Consider the following 27,346-nt stretch of genomic DNA (forward strand, 5'->3'; position numbering starts at 1 on the left):
TAAAACAGACTCAACGTGTCGCAAAATAATATAGGCTACTGAAGGTTGAGCGTTTGAAATTTGAAGTCTTGCGAAGATACTGCATCTATAAATACAGAGCTGAAGTCAGTAATTAAACTGAGTTAGTATTTATTTTGACTTAACAAAACATTAGATTAATATGAAAACAAAGTGATCATCATTGACGTTAACTGGAATTTGACCACATAATAATCATCTTACAAATAGGATGCATTACACTATACAGCTCCAGATATGTAGATGAAAAGATTCTTCATTCATCTCCAACCAAACATTGAACGGAAAGATATAGTATTGGGGTGCCGCAGAGCATACACACACTCTGACTGCAGTTCTGTGTTAAATATTGTTGAGCGTGAAAAAAGCGTGCGCCGCCCGGGAATCGAACCCGGGTCGCAAGAATGGGAATCTTGCATGATACCACTACACCAGCGGCGCCCATGCTCGAGCTCTGCAAAGAAGGGATTAAGTTAGAAAATTTAGTACAAATATAAAAATATATTAATATTTGGCGTATATTCATGTTTTTGATTGCAAGATTTGACACATTATGACTGCAGCCCATCACCCATTTTTCAGGCTTAGGTTTAAACAACCAACGTTATCATTTGAATTCGAAACAACCCGGAAGTGATAGCTACACGTTACGCGCCTTTGTTTGGCAGATGAAGGTTTTACTTCTGGGTTCAGATTTTGACCGTTTCTGTGAGGCATATATTCCACAGACTGAAATGCATAATCTGGCTACGTCGTTAGACATTATGATAGTCAGGTCTATATTCCTAACTTAAGGAACAATGATCACGAGCAACCCACGGGACTAGCGGATAAACTAAGGACAGCCGCACGGTATAAATAACATTAACTGTACCAGCCTTGCTAGCCAGTGGGCTAGCCGTATGAGTATGCGTTTAGCCTGTGCTAACGTGCTACCTTCAACTACCAGGACTGAGATCTGATCCCCAACGTGAGTCCAGTGCATTCATCTGACCTTTCAGATTCAGAATCACTTTTATTATATTTTAAGAACACAAGGGTAAAAGTAATAGGCTTGGTTACTCAACAGCCACACAGCAGCAACAATACAAGATCAACTAAATAAGCGAAGTAAAAATAAGTAGCAGAAGTGGCAGTGGTACCATCCACGGCGGATTTGTAATGCAAAAATGCAAAATAAAGGAATGTGTTTTAAATTATGAGGACAGGAGGAACGCCATGCCTCGTAACGCCTTACCGCGGTCCTCCTGTTATCATACACTGGTTCTTAAATTATAAACCGCGACGTGGTACTTTGGCAGCCCCGACAACACATGTGATTTCTGCTTTAAGAAAAAAGGGGATATATTTACATTCAGCCTATTCTTATCATGCACATGTAGTAGCGTTACTGTTTTAGGTTGGGAGGAAGGCCTACGTGGCTACTGGTTTGCTTTGAGTTTTAAGCTTTGGTACCCCGGTGAAAAGAAATCTATTCAAAATGGTGGGCTACTCATGTTCACCCAAATTTACAACAATAAGAATAACGGGCATACGTTTGTTTGTTTACTTCCAGACTACTCATGTCGGACAAAGGGGAGGTGATGGAGTGGGTGGAAACCACAGAGGAAGTCATTATTGAGGAATGTGTACTGCCCAATGGTAACTCATCCGCGGGTAAGGCATTCACTATCCTTTACTGTTAATGAATTCATCTCATCTTTAACATTGGTCGTCATCAGATTCTCCCTTACGATTTGTTTTCTTATTTATATCAGTGCTTCAAGTATCAGAACCAACAGAGACCCCCATGCAGAAATTGCTGGACACAGTGGTGCAAGGAGAAGATGCTGAATTGGACGATGGCTTTTGTAAGAAATTACCTGTTTTTCATAATATAATCCATATACCTAATACCAGGACACAGACTCAGTTCAGTTGCATTGCTTACTTTTTCTTTGGTTTCTGTGATTGTGACTTCCAACTATTTTTCTACAGATTGTGTCGAATGCCGGTCTCTGTTCGAAGAGCAGAGCAACGTCAGCCTCACCAGCCTCACCAGCCTCACCAGCCCGTCCTTCGTCCTGGACTCACCCACCACCATGGCCGTGCCCCAGAGAGCGCTGCTGACGCTTCCCCACGGCCTGATGATAGGAAGGTCCAGCATTCCCAACACGGGCCTGGGGGTCATGAACCAGGGGCCAGCCATGACGCCCGGAATGCATTTTGGGCCCTATGAGGGGGAAGTGACCTCCAGGGAGGCTGCAGTGGCGAGCCGATACTCCTGGGAGGTGAGCTGGACCATGGGCAGGAAAAACAAACATGAACCCGTTGGATCTTATTTACGTAAGATGGAGGATATTAAGGGTAGGACATGATAGAGGAGGGAGGGGAGGGATGAGATAATTTAGGGACGATTACCCATAGTCGGGGTCCCGGAGAGAACTATCCAAACACAGACTGCAGCTCTGTGGTATCTATTGTTGAAAGATGGAGCAAAAGCGCATCGAACCCGGGTCGCAAGAATGGGAATCTTGCATGATCCCATTACACCAGCGGCACCCATACTAAATTACATCAAAGAAGGAATCAAGTTAGAAAGCCGTTTTAGGAAGTTAGCCAGCAAGATTGATGTCTTTTTAAAAGTGACTCTACCTGTGTTTGGAATGCATGTCGTTGGGTGACTTTGTTACTTAACACTGTTTGGGTTTCTCTAGATATACAAAGTAAATGACGAATACGACTACATTGATGCAGCGAGAGAAACGCACTCAAACTGGATGAGGTGAGTACTGTACACATTCTGTAAAAAATGTTTAAATGTTGGCACTGCTTTTAAGAGTCATTTGTGGTGAACGAATGTTATACGTTGTAAAATGATAGGCAAAATGTTATTATATTATGCGCTCAGAAAATTGTTACATTATCGACTGGGGTTTCCACATTATTGCTATGGGTTTAATTGAAACTAGAGGTTGAGAGAACTCAACCTCAAACAAACCTAAAAACGAAAAAGATTCCTTGTGTACAATTTGCATTGTATTTCATTTTTTAGACCGATTTTTAAATTATTTACAATGACAGAAACTTATAAGGTCAGCCTTGGTAGAAATAGAGTAAGCAACAGGGGGGGGTTGGGACACAATGAGCTGATGGACTCCCCTCACTGCTCTTCGTCAGTACTCTGAGCTCCCTGCATCCTTTCACCCAACAGGTATGTGAACTGTGCCCGCAACCAAGAGGAGACCAACCTGCTGGCGGTGCAGTACAAGGGCAGCATTCTGTTCCACTGCTGCCGCACCATCCAGCCCGGAGACGAGCTGGTGTGGTGGCCCAGCGCAGGGCTGGTGAGCCGGCTCAGTGAGGCCTGGAGCCACATGTGGCTCAGGAAGCTTTGTCCCACAGGTGAGGGGGGCTATTATTGGGGCAAAACGTATTTACTTGTTGTGAGATACACCCCAAAGTCCAAAGAGGATGTTTTGACACGGAAAAAGGACTTTGTTCTCTCATCTTACTTTGACGATTTTCAAGATGGCCATGTTTAACTTTCGTTTGGTTTCTATCCAGAGAGTGACCCGAGTATCACGTTCCAGATGTTCCTCTGTGCCCACTGCCCGCTGTCCTTCACCACGGAGACGTACCGCCAGCGCCACGTAGACCACTTCCACACGCAGCCCAAGAGGGAGTGTTCCTCGCCCGACACGGAGGCCGCAGAAGACTTTCCCCCCTCCACCTCCACCAATCCCAACCCTCTCGACGCGTTGGACGCCCTGGAGGCCAAGACGTGCCGGGAGTGCGGCAAGGTGTTCAAACACATGCATCACCTCAAGCGGCACGCGCTGTCGGTGCACTCCAACAAGCGGCCCTACTGCTGCCCCCAGTGCCGACGCAGCTTCAGCCAGGCCTCGGGCCTGCTCCGGCACCAGCTGGTGCACAACAAGCAGACGCCGTCGGACCAGAGCTGCCGCCAGGAGACCAAGACGGAAACGGAGACGGGAGGCGCTGAGACGGACGAGCTCGCCTCTGAAGAGCCGCCGGACACCGAAGAAGCGGCCGTCGGCGGGCACACGCCCGGGCAAGAGGGTCGCCCTCTAGAGGAGGCGGAAGGCACGGCGCCGGGGGAGAAACGCAACACGTGCGTCCAGTGCGACAAGAGCTTCTCGAACGCGCGCTACCTCAACAAGCACCAGACGCGCGTCCACGGCAACCTGCGGCCCTACGTGTGCACGCTGTGCAGGAAGACCTTCAGCCAGCACAACGACCTGGGCCGGCACCTCGAGTCTCACCAGGCCAAGGGGGAGGACCTGAGGCCAACGCCGTGCAAGATGGCCCTCGCGGAGGAAGAGGAGGAGAGTTCAGAGGCCTCCGCAGATGACGCCCACGACCCGGAGGACCTGGACTTCACCGAAGGGCCCTCCTCGGTGCCACAGTCCCCAGAGACTTCCAAAGAGCCGGCGTACCAGAGGCCACAGCGCCTCGGGGTTCGCTCCAAGATCTTCACCATCACAAAGCTCATCGCCCCCAAGCGCAGGACTCCGGCGCCGAAGAGGAAGACGCCGTGCCCGGCCCGGGCCGTTGCAGAGAGCATCGAGGAGACGGACGCCGGCGCGTCCGCTCAGGAGGGCCAGGCCCACGGCTGCGTCCACTGCAAACAGAAATACGAATCGGACGCGGCGCTGAAGGAGCACGCCTGCGCCGCCACCCCGCAGCACAGGTGCTCCCGCTGCGGCGCCACCTTCAAGAAGGCGGGCTTCCTCAAGCGCCACGAGAGGACGGCGCACGCGGACAGCAAGCCGCACGCGTGCCACGTGTGCGGCAAGGGCTTCAACAAGCTGTTCAACCTGAAGCAGCACCAGAAGATCAAGAGCTGCGACAAGCACCACTGCACGTCCGAGATCTTCCCCTGCGCCTACTGCCCCTTCTCCTTCACCATCCGCAGCTACCTGCGCAAGCACGTGCGCCGACACCACCCCCAGGAGTTGGAGTGGCTGCCCGAGTCGGAGAAGGCGCCGGAAGAGCAGGGGGGCGAGGAGGCGGCGGGGGACGTGGCGCGCGTTTGCACCGAGTGCGGGAAGACGTACGGCACGGCCAAGAAGTACCGGGCGCACCGCTGCTTCCAGCAGGTGGTGCTGTACCTGTGCACGGACTGCGGAAAGGACTTCACCAACCACTACAGCCTGAAGCAGCACCAGCGGGTGCACACGGGCGTGCGGCCCCACAGCTGCCCGCACTGCCTCAAGACCTTCGTGCACATGGGCCAGCTGAACGTGCACCTGCGCACGCACACGGGCGAGAAGCCCTACCTGTGCACGCACTGCGGCGACAGCTTCCGGCAGTCGGGGGACCTGAAGAGGCACGAGCGCAAGCACACGGGCGTGCGGCCGCACAGCTGCCCCGAGTGCTTCAAGAGCTTCAGCCGCCCGCAGAGCCTGCGCGCCCACATGCTGCTGCACCTGGGCCAGAGGATGTTCAAGTGCGACGAGTGCGGAAAGAGCTTCTCGCGGAACTACCACCTCCGGAGGCACCAGCAGAAAATGCACTCATGATTCTGGGGTTCAAACCCGTTGGCGGATCAAATTTCATTTGGAGACAATTGTTAAAGAATTGTTGCTTTTTTTGGGGGGGCAGAGTCTTCTTCTGGGTGAGAATTTCGTCGGTGGACCGGCATTAAGAGGGATTGAGAAATGCTTTCGTTTTGTAATGCATTTAATGAGGGCTGCTTGAAATTCTCCTCATGCTTGTTTTAAAGCGCTTTACATTGAAGTTGACCAGGATACACAGTTGCATACATTTCTGTGTCCCCTTTAACATTCTCACTCAATCAGAAACATCAATGCGTTCTAGCAGTTTAAAATGTTGCCAAGTACTACGTGGAAATAAAATAACCCCCAAGCTTAACATCACTGTTCATTTATTCCACAAAACATACAATGCAAAGCATGTGCCCTGTACAAGCCTTAATATTATGAAAATACTCATGCCGATTATTATTTTTGACTCCCGTTATCCTAACACTTTTGCGGTTACCCAGATATAATTCTCACAACATACTGTATATCTTTTTCCGTCGTTCACTGCATTGCTTTTTGTTCCGTTTTTTTTTTAATCTCCATCGCCGTTGTATACATCTTTCACTAAATCTCAAACATTAAGCGCCGTTTAAAATATTCCAGTTTTTATCTGGACTATACAAACATACCGGTATGACGGTTGACACAAGTAAGACCCAATTCACTTTAAAGTGTGTGTGCGGATTGAAACAGGGAAGACCCTGGCAGTGTTCCATGTGCTACACACAGAGGGGTTCTGGGAGGGGGCTTGGGGGGGGGGGGGGGGGGGGGGGGGGGGGGTAGGGATACAGGGGTGTCGTGTGCAGCTGCTGGTTCGTTACACTACATATTCAAATCTAAAAATCTACTGCTGGTACGGGCGTCTAAAACCACCCAAGTCCCAGTTGTGTTTCGTTTCTATATATATATATATTATATATATGTATTTGTATATCAGTAGTCCTAGCTAATAATACCGGTTACAACAACCCTTGGCAACATCCATCTTGAAGAGAAAAATCACAAAAAGAACAACTTGTAATCCGTTTTCATCCGTTTCTTAGTGTGGCACAGCAGTTCAGGAGTCTGGTCCATGTTAGGAAAGTAGTAGAGCGTTTGACGACGACGAGAGTGGAAACCAGCGATTGTTTGATCGTCGAAGTGCGGGAGAGTCTTTGTTACGTTAAAGAAAATGTTTAAAAAAAAAAAAAGGAACTAAAAAGCAGAAACCGCTTTGAAAAGTAGGCAGCAGGTGGTTTTTCTTGAAAAGGAGCGAGGAGGAAACCATTCTGAAGGAGGTCAGGGTATTGGTGTACATGTTTTGGAGTCACTCCGGGCTCCGTGCCGTTCCAGTGATGCCGATATCCCTCTCAAGTGCAATAGCCTTTCAAAACCAACACGCCTGTCTCGATCACATAAATTACACACGCTGATCCACAATCTCATTAGTTTCTATAATGTTAAATGTTTTACACATTAATAAAAATATATACACGGCCCCCACAACTCTTCGCGATGCACCACATACAGCAGTAACGCCGTCTGTACAATTCAGAACATTTCACAAAAATTAGGCAAAGGAATAGTAGGAATGTGTTTGGCAATTAAAAGCAAAAAAAAAAAAAAGTACAAATTGGGAATGGTTAAATACTGAACTCTCAAAAAAACGACACGAATACTGCGACAGAAAATGTTATCCTTTGTGAAAAGAAGACTACCTTTCCAAATGTAATCAGAAAAAGAAAAGTTAAAAAGGGTTTAATTAAACTATGGGGTTAAAGCCGAAGGGTACATACACAGTACGTTTGGAGACCAAAGATACCCTGCCTTTCACTGCAAGTACAATAACGCCACCATCATCGTCGTCGACGTCTCCTTAAATCTCACCAAGTTCAGCTTCCATTGATAAACGCCACGAGGAGAAAGGCTCTTTTTGTTCCCTATAAAGGATCTGATTTCAGCTCCTCGACCCTGGATTCCAGGTCAGCCACCTGAAGACAAGGATTGAAAGAAAAAGACGGTCATAGTTTTAATAGATGTGTATTGATCAATGTTAAAGCATTCAGATGCATTCAGTGATGGTTCTGTATGACTCAATGAGCCAAGATGTACGTTATTATTTCAAGACAAACTGACCACTGATCACTGTGGAGCCTTCTTGAGGCGTACTGGACCAAACTCCGCCCACTTGATAAGGTCACGACACGTCAAAGATGTGCGCTTTTTGTTGAATTTTCTGCTAATATATTTCCAAGATTGATTGAATATCCATGCTACATTTCTTATTTTGCTTGTCTATTGAGGACCGATTTAAAAAGTATCATCCTCTGAACAACTATTTATCATGTTATTAAAAGTCTGTAATTATGAAAGACTTCTGGAAGCTTCTGTTTCAGGGCATATGTATATATTTTTTAGGAAATATTGGTTTCGCAAAAATAATAACTATTTATATACTCGTCTATTGCTTTTGTTAAGGTGTTTACAAGCATTTGACAGTGCACCACTGTAGTCGAGGCCAAAGAAACTATTCATGACACAATTATGATAGTCTCATGACAGCCAATGTTAAAACCAACCACATGACAGTTTAACGTAATGTTAACACAAAGTAGTTAAATAGTTCCTTTGAGTTTTGTAATTAGGCCAGCTATGGCATGTTTATGTCGTTTTGGTGAATCCCAAGTTGTAATAACAAAGACATTGACAAGTTATGTTGTCTTGTTGAACGTCAAGTAGTTACAACAATGACATCTCACACATCAACCTTGCATTAATTACGACATCCTTTGCAGATTGGCACCTAAATGAGTCATACAGACTTCCTGTTCAGAGAAGCTGTCAGTCAGTCCGTCTTATTCACACCCCTTCAAATAAAGTGCAACCAAAGGTTCAATAACATAGAGACCTGTGACCCCAGGGCTCCACTGTAGTGCTGCGTCACCATCAGAGTCTAAAGCAGGGCTGCCCAATTTGGGGCCCGCGGGCCAAACTTGGCCCGCGACCGATTTTATTTGGCCCGCGCCTTACCCACTGTATATATTATTGTTTTCCGCCATCAGCGCTCGGAATCTGCGCTCGCTCTCATTGAATATTATTTATTGGTGCACTTCCATTCCTGACCCTAGAATAACATTGTGATACATTGATGGTAGGGTGGCGCTGTTGAGCTCCTATCCTGTTCAGCCGCCTCCCACATATTTGACTAAATATACTGAAAAATTTAAATTTTGGCCCACGAGCCTCCCCACGATTACATTTTGGCCCTCCACTGGGAAGAATTTGGGCCCCCCTGGTCTAAAGGCTCCCCAAGCAGCCACACAAACCCTTTCTTTGTACATTAAAACAATCACAAGAAGGTAAAATAATACCATCATTGTCTGAGTGAAAGTGTGGAGTCGATGCTAGGTTGAGGCCAGCATCCAGAATGGAAGCTTGGCATTCATTTTATTGTGGTTACCGAGTGCGGTCATGGATTATCACGGCCGCCAAATTAAAATGCTTTTGGATATGAGGAGTAACAACAACAAACCCTGGTGTTTGATAAAACCCTATGGTCCTAGGTCACACCTGCATCCAACCAAAACACACATCCACCTCATAACAATACAAGGACACAGACCTCATTGACTGCTCTGTTAATCGTGAATTAAAGCGGCAAAAAAATAATAGAACTAATAGAACTTGATCCAATAGTTGGATCAGGTTCTATTAGACGACCCTTACCAAATGATGTCTGTGTTATATCAAACAAATATATCACAACAGCCAGCTTGTAGCGTGTCCTCACAACCTGAGCTCAGACCAGACGCCCCCTGGTAGGACTCACAGAGCCCACAGATCAGTCACACGACGGGGGGGGGGGGGGGGGTTCTCCGTTACCTGCTCCTCCAGCTGCCCAGACTCCGCCTGGAGCTCCGAGGCCTCGGCTCCATCTTGTGCACACTGCTGGGTCTCCTTCTTCAGGTACTCTATCTCCCTGAGGACCACAACAACAACAACCGAGTCATCCCGTGGAGCAGGAGCTACTGGTTTTGTGACACAATGCTGATGAAGTTGTCATCGTTTTTTTTAATTTTAATGATGCGGCAGTAGCTCAGAGGGTAGAGGGGGTTGTCTTGTAACCGGAAGGTTGCGGGGTTGATCCCCGGCTCCTCCTAGCCGAGTGTCGAGGTCTCCCTTAGCAAGACTAACCCTAACTGCTATTGACGAGCTGGCTGTCGCCTTGAGTGGTCGACTCCGCCGTCGGAGTGTGTATGAATGGTTCTAGGTAGCTTTGGATAAAAGCGTCCGCTGAATGTACGCCCTCAATGTAAAATGTAAATGTAATGACGCATTGACATCATGTACTGAATCAAATATATCAAGTCATAAATATATGTCCCTAGAGACTGTACCTGTGATTAGGGGCGTTACGAATAAAAGTCAATTGAATAGTAGAATCAGCCTGTAGGGGCACATATTAATAACGGATAAACGTGAAGTCGGTGGATCCCTTGTACTAATCTACTCCTATAAAGTAGCGATCTCTAAGCTCCTAAAAATCAAGCAGACCGAAAGCAGGCCTCACTTCTGCTGGTACTCCTTGATGAGCCGCTTGGCCTTGCTGTACTTGCGCTCCAGCGCCTGGTACTGGGCCTGCGTCTCCTTCAGGTGCTCGTCCACCGCCTGACACAGGCTCTGGGCCTCCATCCAGTAGCCCTCCAGCTTCTCCATGCGCTCCTTGTTCTCCTGCAGCGTCTGCTCCAGCTGGGCCTTGTCCATGCGCCACCGCTGCTTATCCTGCTCAGCGTGGTGCAGCTGGGGAGAGAGACGGCCGCGGCGCGGTCAGAACATACCGGACACCTCATGGATGTTGGGACAGTGAAATGGGGATCGAGTGCTTCTGGTTGCGGAAATAAATATGCCCTCCACGTGAAGTCGCTTTACCGCATGTATTGTTCATTGATTAAATATCCGGTTGATATGTGGTAATGCAGTGCAGGATTAATGTAGTTAATATTACTACATATTTACAAGATAATAATCTGTAGTTATATTCTGCAGAACTCATGTACTAAATATTACCGCATATTTACAAGATAACATTAATATGTAGTATGCTCTGCAGATTAATTTACTAATAATAACTACATATTTACAGGATAACATTAATATGTACTAATGTTCAGCAGGACTAATGTACCAAATACAAATATTAAAAAGGGCCCTGTGAAATGTTATTGTTACACGACTAGAATGTGCCTGTAAAGGGGAAAATAATGAATGACCTAATTCTAATTAACTCAAGCGGTTCGTTAGCTTATTTGTGTGGGGCAAATCGACAAAGGTACTATTTGTAACCTGCTCATCCGTCGGGTACTTAAGGGGTAACATACCTTTCTTTTCAGTTGTTGGATCTCAGCCTGCGTGACGGCATGTTTTATGTGGAGCTACGGAAAAAAAAGACATCACAATATCGTCAGGCAGAGTGTCTTTGACCTGTACAAAGACAAGGGTCGCACCCAAAAGGAGCAGAGGTAGTAAACAAATACATGGACATGTTCACAAGAGGTAACGTACCCCACAGCGGCTGGGTTTTCAAAGTGGGCCTGTGCACGAGGTGTTATGTAACACGTAATATTGACGCCTACGTGTGATACAAGGTGTGATCATGAGGATCTCTTGCTCTTTCTCGTTCACATAGAACTCACCTCTTTGTACTTGTGGGCGAGCTTCTCGGGATCCGTCTCCAGGGGCGACATGTCCTCGTTCTCCACCAGGTCGAACACCTCGATCGCCCCGCGGTAGGAGGGGCTCATCTCGTCCTCGTCCTCTTCCTCGTCGGTGGCGTATTCACCCCCCTGCCGTCACAACCGAGATGAATGGATGAATAAATAACAAAACACAAAGCCCTGACAACCATCTGCTGCTTATTATTTGGGCTGACAGCACTCAGTATCTCATAGTCACCCATTCATAAACCTATTCATTCAGCAATTCATACGACGACGTGGGTCCGTCGACAAACGGGAGCAGTTAGGGTTAGTGGTCTTGCTCAGGGACACCTCATCACAGCTGGTGATTGAACCAGCATGCCTCCAGTTGCCAGGCAACCCTCTCTACCTCCTGAGCCAATGCTGCCCCAATTTACACTGGCTATATGGATAGTGGTGCTTAAACAGAGGCAGGATAGCGGTCAGGGGGTTTGACTCCCAGGGGAAGGGTTGTGGGTTTTAACCCCGATATCCAGTCTACCCGTTGCCATCCTTGAGCAAGATTCCTAACCCTTACAAACTCATTAATGACACCTCATCCTTGAACAAGAGGCCTAACCCTTACAATCTCATTAATGACACCTCATCCTTGAACAAGAGTCCTCACCATTAATGGCCCTAACTCTCTTTGCAAGTCTACAAATGCCTCAATAGTAATAGTAGAACGGTTCAAATCAAATGTGGACAGCGTGCACGCATTCTGTTGCCACGACTTTCTAGCAGCAGCTCTCAGGCACGGCGCACTCATTCAATGGGACATTGTTTTGCATGAAGGCACGACGGACAGAGAATAACTCAGGGGGAGATTGCAATCTTCATATCTGGAGATGAATACTGCAGTGAGGGTGGCACGCCCCTGGCCCAGAATTCGATTCTTCCCATGTCTTCCTGCACTGCCTGAACCGGCCTTTAAATCATTTTGATTGTGCTGATTATGTAGTCTGCATGAAAACACAGAGACTGCAGCGTAAAACCCCTCCCCCTTATCTCTGTCACATTCTGCATTAATGTCAATCGTGGTCTACGTGGGAAGGGGGGGGGGGGGGGGACTGTGGACAATCCGACATGGCTCTGAAGGGCCCTTATGTATTCTGTACAGGCACTGACATGCAATCAGTGAATGTATGGGGGGCATTGTATCTACACAAGTATCTATTATACTAGATATACTAGTATTTAATCAACTGTATATTTACTGTATAATGTTACGTTTTTTGGGGTCGTTATCTTCCTGTCGGTTTTACCATTTCAATATTTGTCATGATGATTTCTTACCATTGTATACTTGAGAATGAAGCATTGAATTTAGGTTCACATGTGCCCTATATTTGTATTGTTAGTCCTATCATTACGACCAAACCAGGCCAACTAAGAGGCTTTAAAAGGCGGCATGCGCTGACCTCCTGGTCGTCCATGTACTGGCTGTATCGCTGCTCCATCACCTCCCTCTGCCAGCGCTCCTGCTCCAGGGTCTGCTGGATGAGCTGGGCCACCTCACTCTGCTCCCCGGGCTTCTCCCGGCCAATCAGAAACCTGCAGCCCACGGAGAGAGCATACCCGCACTCAGAACGTGGAAAACGGTGAAAACAAGCTCATGAAGGACGTTGAGAACAACGGCGGACTATGCGTAGAAAGTTGTGGTTTGAAAAAGGGTGTTATTTAACCGCCAGGTGGGATGTTGATGATCTAGGAGGTCCCTCCCATTTGTGATGTCACTAAAATGAAGATTTTGAAATGGCTTGTAATGGCTAATCAGCATGCCACCTGGTGGTAAAATAGGAGGCACTTTAAGGACGTTGTTAATAATTTACAATTACTAGCCATTGAGAAGTACACCAAGGGGACTCTACTTTCAGACAGTGGTCATTACAGGGGTAGTGCAAATCATAACCATCACACACTAGGAATAGTACAGAAAGAAGGGCAATGTTTAAATTGAGTTTAGGGTTAATGTAAGCATTAACCTATATGCGCTGGCACCATGCAGCAGAAAACAAGTCTTTATATACGTGTACGCAGCGTTTGAGCTGGGGTACAGTAGTGCACTGTGCGCATTATGGAATGTGCTGGGCTCTCCAGCGGCTGAAATCTGCTTCCTGTTCAGAGCTGAACAAAAGGCTCTAGTCTCTGGGGTAGAGGCTCTTCTGTGATTAAAATCAAAGCCCTTCCAAAGCCTGTCGTGGACTCTCTCTCTTTCTCTCTGTCTGTCACTCACTCCCTCTGGCTCTCTCCCCCTCCCTCTCTCTTTTTTCACTCACGTGCCCACAACAGTGCATTGAGTAGAATTGTAAACAGTTACGTGGCCAGGGTCAGTTAAGACTACCCACAGGGACCTTTCAGTTCCCCTTCCACTTGCCGATGGGTAATGTGTTCATAAACACATGTCCCGATCCGTATCCATGTCTGAGTCCGATTTCTTTATACCTCTATTGAAGATCTACTGTATAATGTATGCGTTATCTCATGAAAAGAATGCGATCCTCACCAGAAAACATAACAATTACACTTGTCCCTTAACACAAAATGCTCTAAATTATGCTAGAGCCTAGCGGAGCACTGAAGTGCCCTGAAAACGGTTGACCTCACCTAAACAAACCACGGCGCAGCACAGCTAGGAAAGAGGCTTCTTAATAAAAGAAACACTACTTTCCAGCCAACTATGTCAACTGCCGATGTTTACTGTGGCTGAAACCCTCTGTTCTAAATCCAGCCGGGTCTCTCATGGGGGAGGACTGCGATCATAAAAGGGTGTAATCATCATCACAGTGGTGTTTAGCGGCGTCGCGGCGCAAGGGCCTCAATCTCGGAAGCCAATCGTAATGGCCCAGGATGTGGTCGGAGGAGCCTCGAATGACAGAACCGGCTACGGGGGCAGAACAAAATATATAGGAAGCAATCTATTCCAGCGAGACCCTTGAGTGTCAGATGTCAGGATGCGCTGGGTTGCAGGGACGATGACAAGGCAGTCGTTGTTGTTGTTGTCCTCATCTCGGCGCTTGCTGTCGCCCATGTTGTTAGGGGCAACGTTGTACGCGAGGAAGGAAAACCTGGACGTCATGCGAATGGGGATGTTTACAGAGGGCTCCTTCAGTAGCAGAAGCTTTTGTCCCAATTGGAGTGACTACTACAAGTGTGTGGGTGGGGATAATGTAGAGGATAGTGTGTCCAAAAAGATCCTGGGTTCAACTCCCATGCCTCGTCCACCTTGTCGGCCACTAACGTCTCACTTCACAAATAGCTTTTGGTACTCCAAGTGCTGCACAACTGAGTCTCACCGACAGGTCCGAGTAGCTAAAGGCATCAGAACACATGGCCGCCCAATGGGCCTCACTCACCCACAGCGGCCGTCTTGGTTCTAAACCTAACATTTTATTCAATTCCATTTTATTTGCATAGCCCTTAATCACCGGTACAGTCTCAAAGGGCCTAACATGCCATAAATATAAATATAAATATATATATATATATATAAAAGAAGCTCCTTTAATTAGCAAGAAAGAAATCAAGAATCCAAGATGGCCGCCTGGTCAATAGTGAAGGAGTCTCTTACCTGACGGTTCCTGAGGTGTTCCTTAAGACCGTGGCGGCGAAGCTCTGCGTGACGCCCACCAGGCTGGTGCCGTCCACCTCCACGATCAGGTCGTTCACCTGGATCCTGAACGCAAACCAGCGGGGTCAGGCTCACCCCCCTGTCTGTGTGTGTCTGTGTGGGGTGTTTAATTTCCTTCAATTTACAGTTAATCGCTAAATTATTCTGATGAATTATTTACGGATCCATGGAGGGCCATTAATCAAATAACACAGGGAATCCCCAAAGCCAGTTATATAGGTTTCTATGGTTATAAAACTATGTTTAAACTATCTTGAAAAAAAGATATTCCGTTTTTCAAAAAAGGCTGAAACACCCATGGCTGTACAACCAAGTTAATTGTTGTCATAAGTTATTTTTATTTTAACATAGTTCAGTAAGTGATAAATACCATTACTTTACAGGGTACAGACTAGAGTCTTCCCATATGGCTTCGTTGGATCATTTCCAATTGAATGTTGGAGAACCGGAATCTAGGTTAACAGGACATCACTACAAAATCGAAGTATTGATCGCATTTACGCACATTAAACATCCCCCCCAAAAAAATAATCCTTCGGCTCTAGTTGAACCATCCATGCTAAACAGGTCAGGAATGGCCCGGTGTCGGACGTTTAGGGCCCCTACCTGGTGTCTCTGTGGGCGGCCCCTGCATCAGTCACGGTCTTCACGAAGATGCCCAGTTTCTCCAGGCCCATGTCGGCCCCCGCCCCCATGCCGATGATGCTGATGCCTAGACCGTCGCCGTCTGACACAGAGAGCACAGGACACGGTTAGTGGCCGTTCACTCCATAAGGTCAACACGCCTGCTTGGGTCCATGTCCCCTTTGCTCATGGATATGTACGGGCCCAGAATAGGCAGAGGTGTGCAATGGGTCTGTTGTGATATGAATGTGCAATGTTTGGTTGTGTGGCTGATAAGAGACATATTTTACTCTAGTGAGAACATTCCAGATGTCGTTTTCTTTTTTTGTTATTTAAAGGAAAATATATGCAAAAACAAAGTTTGGGTTGGTAGATCCCACAAATAATGCATTCCCTAAAATGAACATTACAAAACACACAGATTATACAGTCATCCCACTATAATACCAGCCGGTATGGCTTGCTTTGCGTTCTCTCCCTCATCGAGTATCTTTTACCATGTCCTTATACACTATGCTATATTTAGATATGGATAACTATATTAATGTGCGATATTATTAAAAGGGACTTAAGGTGGCCGAGGGAAAGGCGTCTAATGTTGCAGTACATTTGCCCTGTGGACACCATGCTTTCTGTATGTAAAAATAGGAAGCAGCCTAAACCTCGTTTTACATCAGTAAATATTTTCTCTCCACACGAACAGGCTGCAGACCCCAAACTGGGACGTTCCTATATGCTAATTGTGTTCAGACTCGCTCCATTTCCCTTTGAAGTATGGCGTGAAAAATGTGAAATGGTGGTTTGTTGGTTAATCTCAGAACCCGCAGTCCTACTAGGCCTACGTTATAGCAGGGCTTCAAGGGGGGCGGCACAGAACTTGGTCCAGAAACCAGAACAGAAAGGGAAGGAGCTACGCCTCGTATCCTGTTTTATAACATAATATATTCTATCAGAGAAAACTCACTGGTGTGACTGGATGAAGCTTTCAGAAGGGGATTTTTAAACAGTGGTCAGTCTACATGGTGGTTGGTTTAAAACCTTTAGACACTTATTTGACAGTTTACTTTCACTTCTGCGGGCCGAGTTTGTGTACGGCAATTACCTGCTTGCAGATCCCCTCCTTTAGCGACATGACTGGTCGAAAACAAACATTAAGCGAGAGAAAGTGATAAGGACTGTTCACCCGGATTTGAACTGGTCTGCCATCAGACTTTAGATATTGATCTACACGGCCAATAGGCCTTCCACACACACACCGAAAGCCGGACAGTCGGATAATGCCCGGTGGGGCTGCATGTGTGAACAAAAACGTCAGAATCCGCCCCTCTGGAGTGTAACCTACCAGGCCTCTCGTCTAAAGTCTGGATAATCAAAGTGGCGGATAATTCACAGCGAGCGAGTCGGCGTGTTGCTAAAGTGATGATGACATTTCACATCATGCGAATGACGCAAAACCAAGTGCTGCGGCTTCGCCCGTTTCTCTTCTTGCCTGCCTTTTGTGTTCCAACTTCCTTCCGCCCTCCACTCTTGTGTGGATATTGCGGGTACATCTAAATATATGCAGTATTGATATCACCGCAAAAAGGGTCAACATTACAGAGTTGGAAGCCTCACCCACCATCTTCAATGTGTTGTAAACAAACCAATGTGACTTCTACTGCACACTCTTTGCGTCACGCCCTGCCTCTTACGCTCTCTACCCAGGGGACACACCTCGCCTGATGGATATGGCGTATTTCCAATACGTCTGATGCGGCTTACCTCCTGTGGTGTGTGTGAGAAAGTCCTGATCATCTCCTGACCTGATTCTCCGGAGTTCACCCAGGGTGCTTGTGTGAAAGGCAAACAAGGTGGAGTTCGGAGTTAACCTGTCCTTACGTCTCACAAACAAGACCGTTATAAGAGACGCATACGCTGCACTTTTCCCAGACTATCTGGTAACCCAAGGCGAATAAACGCTTCCCTTTCCCTGAACACATCATGTCATTTGACCTGACACGTCAGACAGGCGGACAGATGATGACAGGCGATGTTAAGGGAAGGGAAGAAGAGAGGAAGCCAGGTAGTTGCTATCTGGAAGGGCGGGCGGCTGGGTGGGTGTATAAATATGCCGTGGGTGGGAGGTGGGCTTGTACCTTTCTCCAGCTCCACGGGGAACAGGTCCAGCCGCTCCACTCTCTTCTCCAGCTCGTACTCCGCCGAGGCCGCCATGGGGTCCACGTCCTCGTTCCGCCGGTCATAGTCCTCGTTGGGATAGGTGGCGAACACCTGGGGGAGACAAACAGGGCTGGTTGGAAAACTCATCGCTATGGAATCCCAAACGCGTCACAGAGATTACAATGTTTTTTATCAAAACGCCTGTGGGAGACAAGCAGGCAGGCAGGTAGGAAACAGACCATTGTGGAAACCTAGCCTAGGCTACGATGTGTTCCAAAATATATTTTGTTCATGTTTCGTGTTTGTCTTTCCACTACAGGCTTATTAATATTTGTAGCACTTCTCTCCACCCGAGTCCAAAGCAGACAGCGATTGTCTGCGCTGCAAACAGCTGCTGGCTTCATCAGGGTTGTTTTGCTCTGTGATGCTAGCTGTTTTGGTCAAAGATGGATCAGAGCCATGAGAGTCTACAGTAGTCTACCGGCTGGGGTGTAATAGTAGTGTAATAGAGTCACACCACAAGTGTGTGTAATAGAGGCACACCACTAACTCAACTCGAGGTTAACCAAGCCAGCCCGATGAGGAAAATCAGCTAAGGTAAGCCACCGAGAAGCTAGACCAAGCAGAGGCCAAGTTTCAGGACATTTTCCCATCGCACATCCACTCTTGTGGGGCTGGTTTACGTAAGCGCACCCAGCATGCTAATGGAACTCTTCTGCAGCTGCTACTTAGGAGGCCACACACACTCAAATGGATTCTCTTAAACACACACACACACACACTTTGGCTGAATGTTAAAAGCATCAACCTTGGTCTTTGGAAAGTGATTATGCATGCAACACCTCATGCCCTATCGGCCCGGCAACCAAGCCATCGCTGGACCTTCTTGTGTACATTCACTTTGATTTCGTCCACATCCTTCCCCCACTCTACATAATGATTAGCTTCTTCGTATACAGTTCCAAACCTCGTACTCAATTTGATGAGACGTTTTCACTTTTTGTTCACTAATGTTGTCTCGCTCTCCTTCATCTCTCATTCTCTCTCTCCTTTACTCATTTGAAATGTCCCTACCTCCCTCCCTCCATCCCTCCTTCCCTCTTTCCTTCCTTCCTTCCTTCCCTCCCTCTCCCTCCCTCTCTCTTAGCTTCTTTCTCTCTCCCTCTTACTCTCTTCCCCTTTCTCCCATAGCTTAGTTTCAGTCTTATTTGTGCCATCTTGTTGCTGCAGTGCTGGCTGCCATTCAGTCACATCCCCCCCCCCCCCACACACACACACACACACACACACCCCCATCTCCCTGGTTACCCCAATCCGTCACCGTGGTTACCCCCACACTAAATGGCCGTTGAGTTTTGACAGATCCCGTTACATTCCAGCCCTCCTCTAACACATAGGGTCTCCTCGTATCTCCAGCTCACCCATGATCAAACATCGTATGTACACGGACACACATCACTGCACTGCGGATCCTTGCCTGGAATTCTAAACGTAATGACCACTTTTAAGTGCACTTTGAGTCTCATATTACCCTATAACGATTTCATACATTTAATAAGTTTCAACAAGAGTTATTTTTGAAGAAGAATACATGAATGCATATGAATATATACGTGAATTATTTGCAGGAATAAAAGAATGGCAGTTAAAATGTTGAATTTTGCATTAAGTTCTTCCAGTGAACCGGCTGACCTAATGCCGTGGACTGCCAGCATGGGATGGAAGAGAGACTGGAAAGAGGCTTCCGATTTAGGTTACCTTTGTATTTAGACGGATTAACAGAATGTGGATTACAGACAGCCACACACGCATACACATACCCACGGAAAAAGTGTGTGGCCTACTGCCTCCGATGGCTTCTGAAGTGGGACGGATAAATAAACAACAGAGCAACTCATCGCAAGCTAGCTTCTCTGCGATGTTTAAGGTCTCAACTGGCAACCTGTCTTGGGCTTAAAGATGGAGGCTACAGCTTGGATCTCAATGCCTTTAAATGCATGCTTCCACTGCTCCAGAAGATGCGCAAATAACAATCAATAGCAACGCACGGTCCTTGTGTGGCTTTTGGATATTGAAAGCATTTTATTTCCAAACCACCCTCCCTAAAGTTCACACATACATAAGTCATGGGGAAGCAGAACCAGCCCGGAGTGCATTAAAGACGGCTGCAGTCACACCCTTTTGACATGGCATTGACTTTTACTTTTTCATTGGATGATCGCACACAAGACAACGACAACACGCATTAGGATTCCGTCAGGGCCCTGGCAGCTCGCACCCTCCCCCGCAACACCACTCCCACCCCCACCGACACCTTGTCGGACCCCGGCCAAGAAGAACCAGAGCGCACTGAGCATGCTCAGAACCAGGTGGGGGGACTGTCACTGTTGAGGGGAAACACCCACACGCGTCCGTGACAGGGAGTGACAGGGTTGAGCGCCTTGAGGAGACAAACATGGGGATTAAAAGCAGGGCTGGGCGGGTGGGCGCACGGGTGGGTGGGACTGGGCAGGGTGCAGGGCTCTAGGTGGGACGGCTGCTCCAGTTGTGGCAGATAGTAGGTCACAGTGGATAACAGATGGCCAGGAAACTCCCAACCCGCCCTCCCTCCCTCCCTGGGGTGTCCTACAAAGGGCTCTGTGGGCACCCATAACCGACCCATCCCACCAGGTTGTTTTGTTTGCGCGCTCGCGTGCATTGCAGCGAGCCTCATGTTGACAACCACCATTTTGTTTCGTGACTTGTTGGATCGCGCTCAATGAGAAGGCTTCTCCCTCTCTGCGGGCCTGGGTTCTATTACCGTCTGCTCCCAGCGTGGTGGGGTTGTCTAGCTACCGTGTGGTTACGCTAACGCCAGGGGAGCACTGTTTGTTTTTTTGTAGCTTGTTGCAACGACACTCACATCTCTGGGCGGACTCCAGCTGCTGCCCCTCATATGCACGGTTCCTTTCGAGCCAGACTAGGGCTAAAACAGAAAATCAAGAATCGTCTAATTTTGGATTGGGCCAAAGGATGTGTGGAGGAGGAAGCGGTTGTATTTCTTACACCACACAGTATTTCCTGCAGATTCCCCTACAACACAGTATGGTCGTCGTTATCATCCTCTTCATAGTCCTCATCACGGTGGCCTGGTTTTTCGTGTCAGGTTTTTCAGGTTGAGTGGCTTGTGTTGCCAGTGAGTTTCTTATCTCACAGTCGTTTCTCATTCTCCTTGATAAGGTCTGGAGTTGGATTTAGGTCACTTCCCCTTCCTGTGTAACCAAGCTCAATTCCAGCTACGCGTCAAGTTTTTGTGATTCGTCATTTGCGTGTAAAACTGGCAGGATGTTGAGGTGAGATAGAGCTTCTGTCTAGTCGAGGAAGAGCTGCGATTTGACGCCAGATAACTGGCACGCCAAACGGTTCGGTAGAACACATGCGGAACCAAAGCTCCAGCCCAGTAGGAATTAACTGGAAAATGAGACAACCAAACAATTTCCCATGGCCGTACCAATTCAAAAGAAAAAAAAAGAAACTTTCCTTCAGCAACCCTCGCACTCGGCCTAAACCAATCAGCATAAGCGAACGGTTTTGAGGCTGCGGTTGTCATAATTGGTTCCAAATGGTGCTAACTCTGGTAATGAAAGCTCTTGACCCCAGATGTGCCACGAAACCGACCTGGACCCCGTCGCCATGCGACTCTCTACTGGCCGTTACGGCTGTGTTTCGCCATGGTTACGGTTGCATAGCACCAGAACGTTTTTCTACTTGGCAGGCAGGCATGATTGGTCAGGAGCGATTTTAGGCTTAAGTGCTGACCCCGGGGCCGGCCACAGCAGTGTATGTTTAAAGAGGGGGCTGGGGGAGCTTTAAAACATGTTTGTCCCTGCGCTACAGCGCACCGTCGGGCCAGACGAGACAAGGAAAACGACCCTGGCCCGAAGGAGGATGGCAAGACCTATCAGCAGCCGCCGACTGACAATCCTCGAGAGAACACTCCAGAGGAGTGTTGTCTTCAATTCAGCGCTCCGAGTTGATTGGTGCGCTGCTGACAGACAGATGTTGTAATCGCACTGTTGCATGCAGGACGTTACGTAACATGGTTTTGTCGCAGTAACCTGAACGCATAGGCTGACGGGGGGCTGGGGGGGGGGGGGGGGGGGGGGACATCACATGTACGGCTCTGCTGTTAAAGGGGCGGGGTAGGTGGGGGTGGGGTGGAAGGAGAAGCGGGACAGAGTGACCTTGCTCGATAATCTGTCTGGTATCCCGCCATATCTCACCGGATAATGAAATACGGGACGCCGGACACATGGGAGGCTGGTCGGGACTGCTGACACGCTGACTCGCGATATTGTTGAGTGTGCAAGGGAGGAGTGTCTCTCCTGTTTGCTGAGGTGTGGGCAAGCTTTAGCCACAGTGCACTGGACAAGGTGCCCTGTGCTTTTTTCCCCCAGATGTTGCCTAAAAGACACGCGTTTCTGCATGAGGTGTTGACCCTGTCCAGTAGACTGTATATTATGACACTGGTGTGGTTGGTAAGGGAAAAAACATCATAGGCTTTCTGAGGTCGCCGTTTGCGTGTGTGTGTGTGAGACAGTTGTGTGGAGGCAGGAGAATACAGACAGACGTGGGAGGCGATAAAGAGGAGCCTGCCCCATGCTTCAACCATGATTTTATTCAGCCGGGATCAGACGACACATGTTATGCAGGAGCAGGGAGCTGGTTTGACTGCTTGCTCGAGGATACCTACTACTGGTCTCCTGGCAAAGAGGGGATTCCAAGCCAGTACCACTCAGCTGCTTGCTCAAAACCCAAGCCACTACACTTTCTTTGTTCTATCTGTTATCCACCAAAGATATCTATCAAATATTTAAATAATGGAAAACAGTATACTGAAAAAATATAATTTACATTCTGTCCTAAACAAGCAAATAAGATATGATGTGTGACATGACTTCTGTCTTCCATCCGTCCATCCGTGGAAATGCATGGGAAGGCACTGCCAGACTATTTTTACTAACAGTAGGAGAATGGTAGCAAACAAGAGGAGGGTGAGAGAGGACCCACAGGAGAACGAGAGGGACAGAATGAGCGTACGAGGGTGTTGAACAAAGCGGCTAGTGTGAATTCTGTCTCAGCCTTGGGTTGCACTGGCTGTTTTCACTGTCAGTTAAGAGTTGTGTGTGTGTGTGTGTGTGTGTGTGTGTGTGTGTGTGTGTGTGTGTGTGTGTGTGTGTGTGTGTGTGTGTGTGTGTGTGTGTGTGTGTGCGGCACAACATCAAACCACAGATTGATTTCCCGAGACCATAACAGAAGTAAAGATATGCACTAAAAATGGCATTTTCTGTTAGTGTGGGTCGAGAAAGTCTGCTTCAGCTTGACGCAAGAGCTTTGAGCATTTCTATTTTTTTTTTGTTTTACAGTGGCCTGACATTTAACCTCAATGACGGCGGGTCAGCTCTTGTTGACATCACGCCCCCCGCCTTGCATGATCACATCATGACCCCCGAACAAAAGACTCCCTGATGTGCCGCTGCAAAGCACCGTGTGTGATGACATTCTCCGATTTTTAATAACCAAAACAACACCAACTCCGTTCACACACAGCCTATGCAGTTTGTTTTTGTACTACCCAAACATGGCTCTTCAGGCGCCTTGATGAGGGGGGCCACCACCACATCCTCACGATCCACCTGACAGCCAACCACAAGCACTGCAGACTGACACATAAAGCATTCAGGAGGGCGTCACTGTCAAATATTGGGAATGATTGTCCAACGCCACACAAGCTTCAACTTTACATTCACCAGGGGTGCCGTACAGTGGCGCGGCATGACTGAAACAATAAAGGCTCCTCCGCCGGCGTCTCTGTAGCGGGTTGAGACCCTCCTCTGACCCTGCCCTTCAGCAACTTGCAACAGCAAGGAGACAACAATGCAGCTTGAGCCCTCACCACTGATGCAAGCCATGGGGCCTCCGTCTGGGCTTTGAGCGCGAGGAAGGGGAAGTGTGCGAGCACGTGTGATGCAGAGAGCCGGGGCACCACTGGAGAGAGTCCCCGTCGGTCTCTGTGGACCGGAGCCCGAGGCACAGTCGGATTAACACAAGACCGAGCCTTGGGAGTCTGACGCTCGTCCCTGGATCATTACCACCGGGCCCAGGCTCGGAGAAGAGGCTTCCTGCATCCGCTCTAACCATCACCGTCTCTCTCGCTTCAGTCCATAAAGGCATAACAACACATAGGTCCTCCTGGGCATAGCTTGACCTTTTGGCTTTCTCACTCTGTGTATGTGTCTGTGTGTGCTACTAAAAAAATAAAGCATTCTCACTTCTCTATCACTCATATGTCTCTTTCTCCCAGTAGCAGTCTAAATGTTATCCAAAGCTATGCATCAATTGGCTGATCTCAGGCCGGTTGCATTTCTCACAAAACGGAATGAACGCCTTTTCTTGTTTCTCTCTTCGCAATTATCTACGGACAGAGCAGCTCCCACTGCATTTTTGGATAAGTATCGGAGGAGACACAGAAACATTTTCAGGGCCCCGGTGATAGGCACGGGGGGAATGCAGGCTGTTAGCAGCTAGCTAGCTAGGATCACACCGACTGTGGATGGGGGAGCCATTATGATGTACTGTAGACACTCATCAACAACTGTGACGGCGTCAGAGTGGAGCCGTAGGAAGAAGCGTGGAGGGTGCTAATTAATGAACAAAAGTGTGTTAAAATAGCCTATAGCACACACCCCCATCTGTCTCCAGCTCTTACGGTGGCTCGTATGAGAAGAGTTAACACTGCATACAAATGATGTGTGACACATTATATACAATACAAAGAACACAGAGGCCTTTCTCTGCAAGAGGAATAAAGTAGGCTATATCCAACTTCTGGCGGCCCTGTGGAAGTATGTTTGCACATTGAGAATAAATTAAAACATCTGTTTCGTAACGTTGCTATAATTCCTCTGTGGGTTTTGATTTTCATGAACTTTAGGGAATCAACCAATCTAATTTTAGATGGACATGTCATTAGCATTCAGAGGGAGTGAGTGAGTGAGTGAGTGAGTGAGTGAGTGAATGAATGATTGAATGAATGAGTGAGTGATCACCTTAATTGGGTCGACACTGAAGCGGATCTTCCGAGAGGCCGGCGGGTCCTCCTCCTCAGGCAGCCCAGTGACCTCCACGCAGCTGGACTCGGGTTCGTAGCTGTCATCCTCCTCTTCTTCCTCCTCTTCTTCTTCCTCCTCGTCTTCCTCCTCGTCCCTCTCCCCTTCCTCCTCTTCCACCTGGCTATCGTACTCCTCCCCCACAGAGCTATAGGTGCCGATATCCCCCGACTGGCGGCCCGACTGCTGCTCCTCATCCCCGGTTCTCCCTTCACCCTCTGCCCCCTCGCCGTCCACCTGTGGCCCTCCATCCTGGCCCGAGCCCCCCTTCGGAGAGCTTTGACGCGGCTGCCGGCCGGTGGCATCCCCGTTCCCCACGGAGGCGTGGGTGTCCCCGCTGGAGAGGGTGCTGCCGGGATCCTGACCCTGGTTAAACTTACTGGGCTTCACGTCCCCACTCTTCGCCTCGACCCCCGCATCCGAGACCGTCTTTTGGCTCTTCTGGTCGTTTGGTTCCGCTGCATGGTGTTGGTGATTGTGGCGGCCGGAGGAGAGTTCAGCACCGTTTTGACCACCGTTGAGGCTGTCAGATGTGGGGGGCGACCGTGTGCTGGTGGTGGTCCTTCCCCTGGGGCTCCTAGGCGGGCCCCCTTCCTGGTCCTTTTGACCGCGGCCCCCCTCATCCTCGTGGTTGCTGACCGGCAGCGCCCTGGCCCTCTTGGGGATGAGTTTGGAGTGCAGCACACCCACTTTGGTGCACACCCCGCGGGAGGGTAGGGGCGGCGTGGAGGACAGGCGATGCAGGTTGCTCCGGAGCTCGGCGGCGCGCTCGAACACCGCGCTCAGCTGGCTGACCGTGGGGGACACGGCCTCGCTGGTGTCTAGGCTGTCCAGGGACTCTGTGCTGCCGTTGAAGCGGCCGACGTCTAGCCGGCCATCCTGGAAGCTCGAGGCCTTGTCTGTCTTCAGCAACACCCGCGTGGTCGCCAGCTTCTCCTGCTGCCGCTCCTGCTGCTGCTCAAATATCCGCCGCGTCTCCTGCAGCTTGGAGTAGCTGGGCGACGACGCTCTCTGCGGTGGCTGCTGCTGCCCGTTCTCCGCCTTGGGGTCTAGTTTACCAACGCGGTCGGATACTGTAGATCCCAGTTTCAAAAGCGCACTATGGTCCACGTTCTCGTTCAAGCTCCCGGCTCGGGGTAGGGACAAACGGACCGATGTGTCGGCGTTGTCTGGGTCCTCCATCTCGCCGCCCTCGCCATCGCCCTCTTCGCCGCCGTCGGCGCAGGGCGATGTGGTGGTCATCTGCTGGAACATGTTCTTAATACGGTGGACGTTGGAGCCGTACCTGCGTCCCCGCGGGCCTTCCTGCAGGTCTCCGTTCGCGGCATTGTTCTCCTTCACGGGCTTGAGGGCCTGCATCCCGGCTTCGTACGCGTTACGGTGCGGGGATGGGCTCCTCAGCGAGGATCCAGAGCCAGTGCTCTTGGATGTGGGCTCCGTCTTCATCATGGTCGGTCAGGCGTCGCAACGGATGCTCGCCAGCAGCATGTCTCTGCCTTCTCCTCCCCACCAGGGCAAACACAAATTTTGCTGATCTCGAAATCCGCCGATCAATCCTGGAGAGGTTGGTTAGCGGCAGATAAGGGAGAGAGAAAAATACAAAACAAGAGATGGTTTAAAGGCCAAGCTAGCATCCAACGCGACTGTATTTCAGTGTAATTGAGAATGGGAGCACGATGCATCTGTCATTAGCCCCGCTTGCAATTATAATGCAAAAAATCCCTATCCCTTTCAACAAAGCTTGACATATCAGCACCACGCATAAACACACTGCTGCAGAAAACTAGAACAGTAAGTCATAAGCTTCGGACTTAACACTGACGACAGATTGCTTACGTTTAATCCCTTTTTAAAGGAAGCATCATTTTGATCTCTTCATTCTGTGAACTGCAGATTTCTGGTCCTCGTAGAGACAGAGAGACTGCTGCATGGACCAGGAGCCCACTGGGTCCTAAAGCCAGTCCCGTTACCTGGTATTTCCCATCTGGAGGCACATTTTATATATTTCCCTTTACTTGTATAAACATATTGGACATTACAATTTACTGCACTTAGATAAAAAAAAGTAATAGCCTAACAATGAACTAAATAGGTTTGCAATATGTTTGCTTCATCATAGACACATATAAACTATGTCAGTAACCGAGGTGGTATTCCTAAGTAATTTAGTTGGAGATTAGCCTGCTTGAGCATATATGTGTTTTACCAAAGTTTAAATATGTTAAACTACTGCGTCGTAATAATGAATTTTAAATGAATAAAGTGTAAAGAAACCGGTTAAATAACAGCGTTAGGACCCGGAGGATAAAAGCGAGGACACGTCAAATCTCTGTCACTTCCGCTATTGTGTGTCCGTGGTTTCCGGCAGGCTCTGGTTGCTGTTTGGCAGTCAATAATATTTCCCAATTATATCAACATTTTTGATATTTGGCACAGTTTGTTCTATGCTTAATTTACCTGTGTTCACCCACGTAATATTTACATTTTACTTGCTCTATTTGTCTC

General features: G+C 48.4%; 2 protein-coding genes across 2 annotated transcripts; one reads left to right on the forward strand and one right to left on the reverse strand.

Annotated features, from left to right (window-relative positions):
* Positions 1-717: 717 nt before the first annotated feature.
* On the forward strand, positions 718-5,568 carry LOC307090387 (histone-lysine N-methyltransferase PRDM9-like). Its single transcript, XM_079757013.1, has 7 exons — positions 718-988; positions 1,574-1,674; positions 1,776-1,868; positions 1,996-2,288; positions 2,715-2,782; positions 3,212-3,402; positions 3,565-5,568. The coding sequence occupies exons 2-7, from the start codon at positions 1,581-1,583 to the stop codon at positions 5,541-5,543; spliced, it is 2,718 nt and encodes a 905-aa protein (XP_079613139.1). The 5' UTR covers positions 718-988; positions 1,574-1,580; the 3' UTR covers positions 5,544-5,568.
* Positions 5,569-7,399: 1,831 nt separating this feature from the next.
* LOC307090388 (neurabin-2-like) lies at positions 7,400-26,743 on the reverse strand. Its single transcript, XM_079757014.1, has 11 exons — positions 26,678-26,743; positions 24,782-26,397; positions 17,672-17,804; positions 15,519-15,639; positions 14,853-14,957; positions 12,703-12,835; positions 11,240-11,389; positions 10,925-10,978; positions 10,117-10,346; positions 9,429-9,525; positions 7,400-7,537 (listed from the first exon to the last, which is right to left on the reverse strand). Exons 2-11 carry the CDS (start codon positions 26,288-26,290, stop codon positions 7,487-7,489), a joined length of 2,583 nt encoding a protein of 860 aa, XP_079613140.1. The 5' UTR covers positions 26,291-26,397; positions 26,678-26,743; the 3' UTR covers positions 7,400-7,486.
* Positions 26,744-27,346: the final 603 nt, after the last annotated feature.

Source organism: Pollachius pollachius (genome assembly GCF_949987615.1).
Source record: "Pollachius pollachius genome assembly, chromosome: 19".
In the NCBI taxonomy this organism is placed as follows: domain Eukaryota; kingdom Metazoa; phylum Chordata; class Actinopteri; order Gadiformes; family Gadidae; genus Pollachius; species Pollachius pollachius.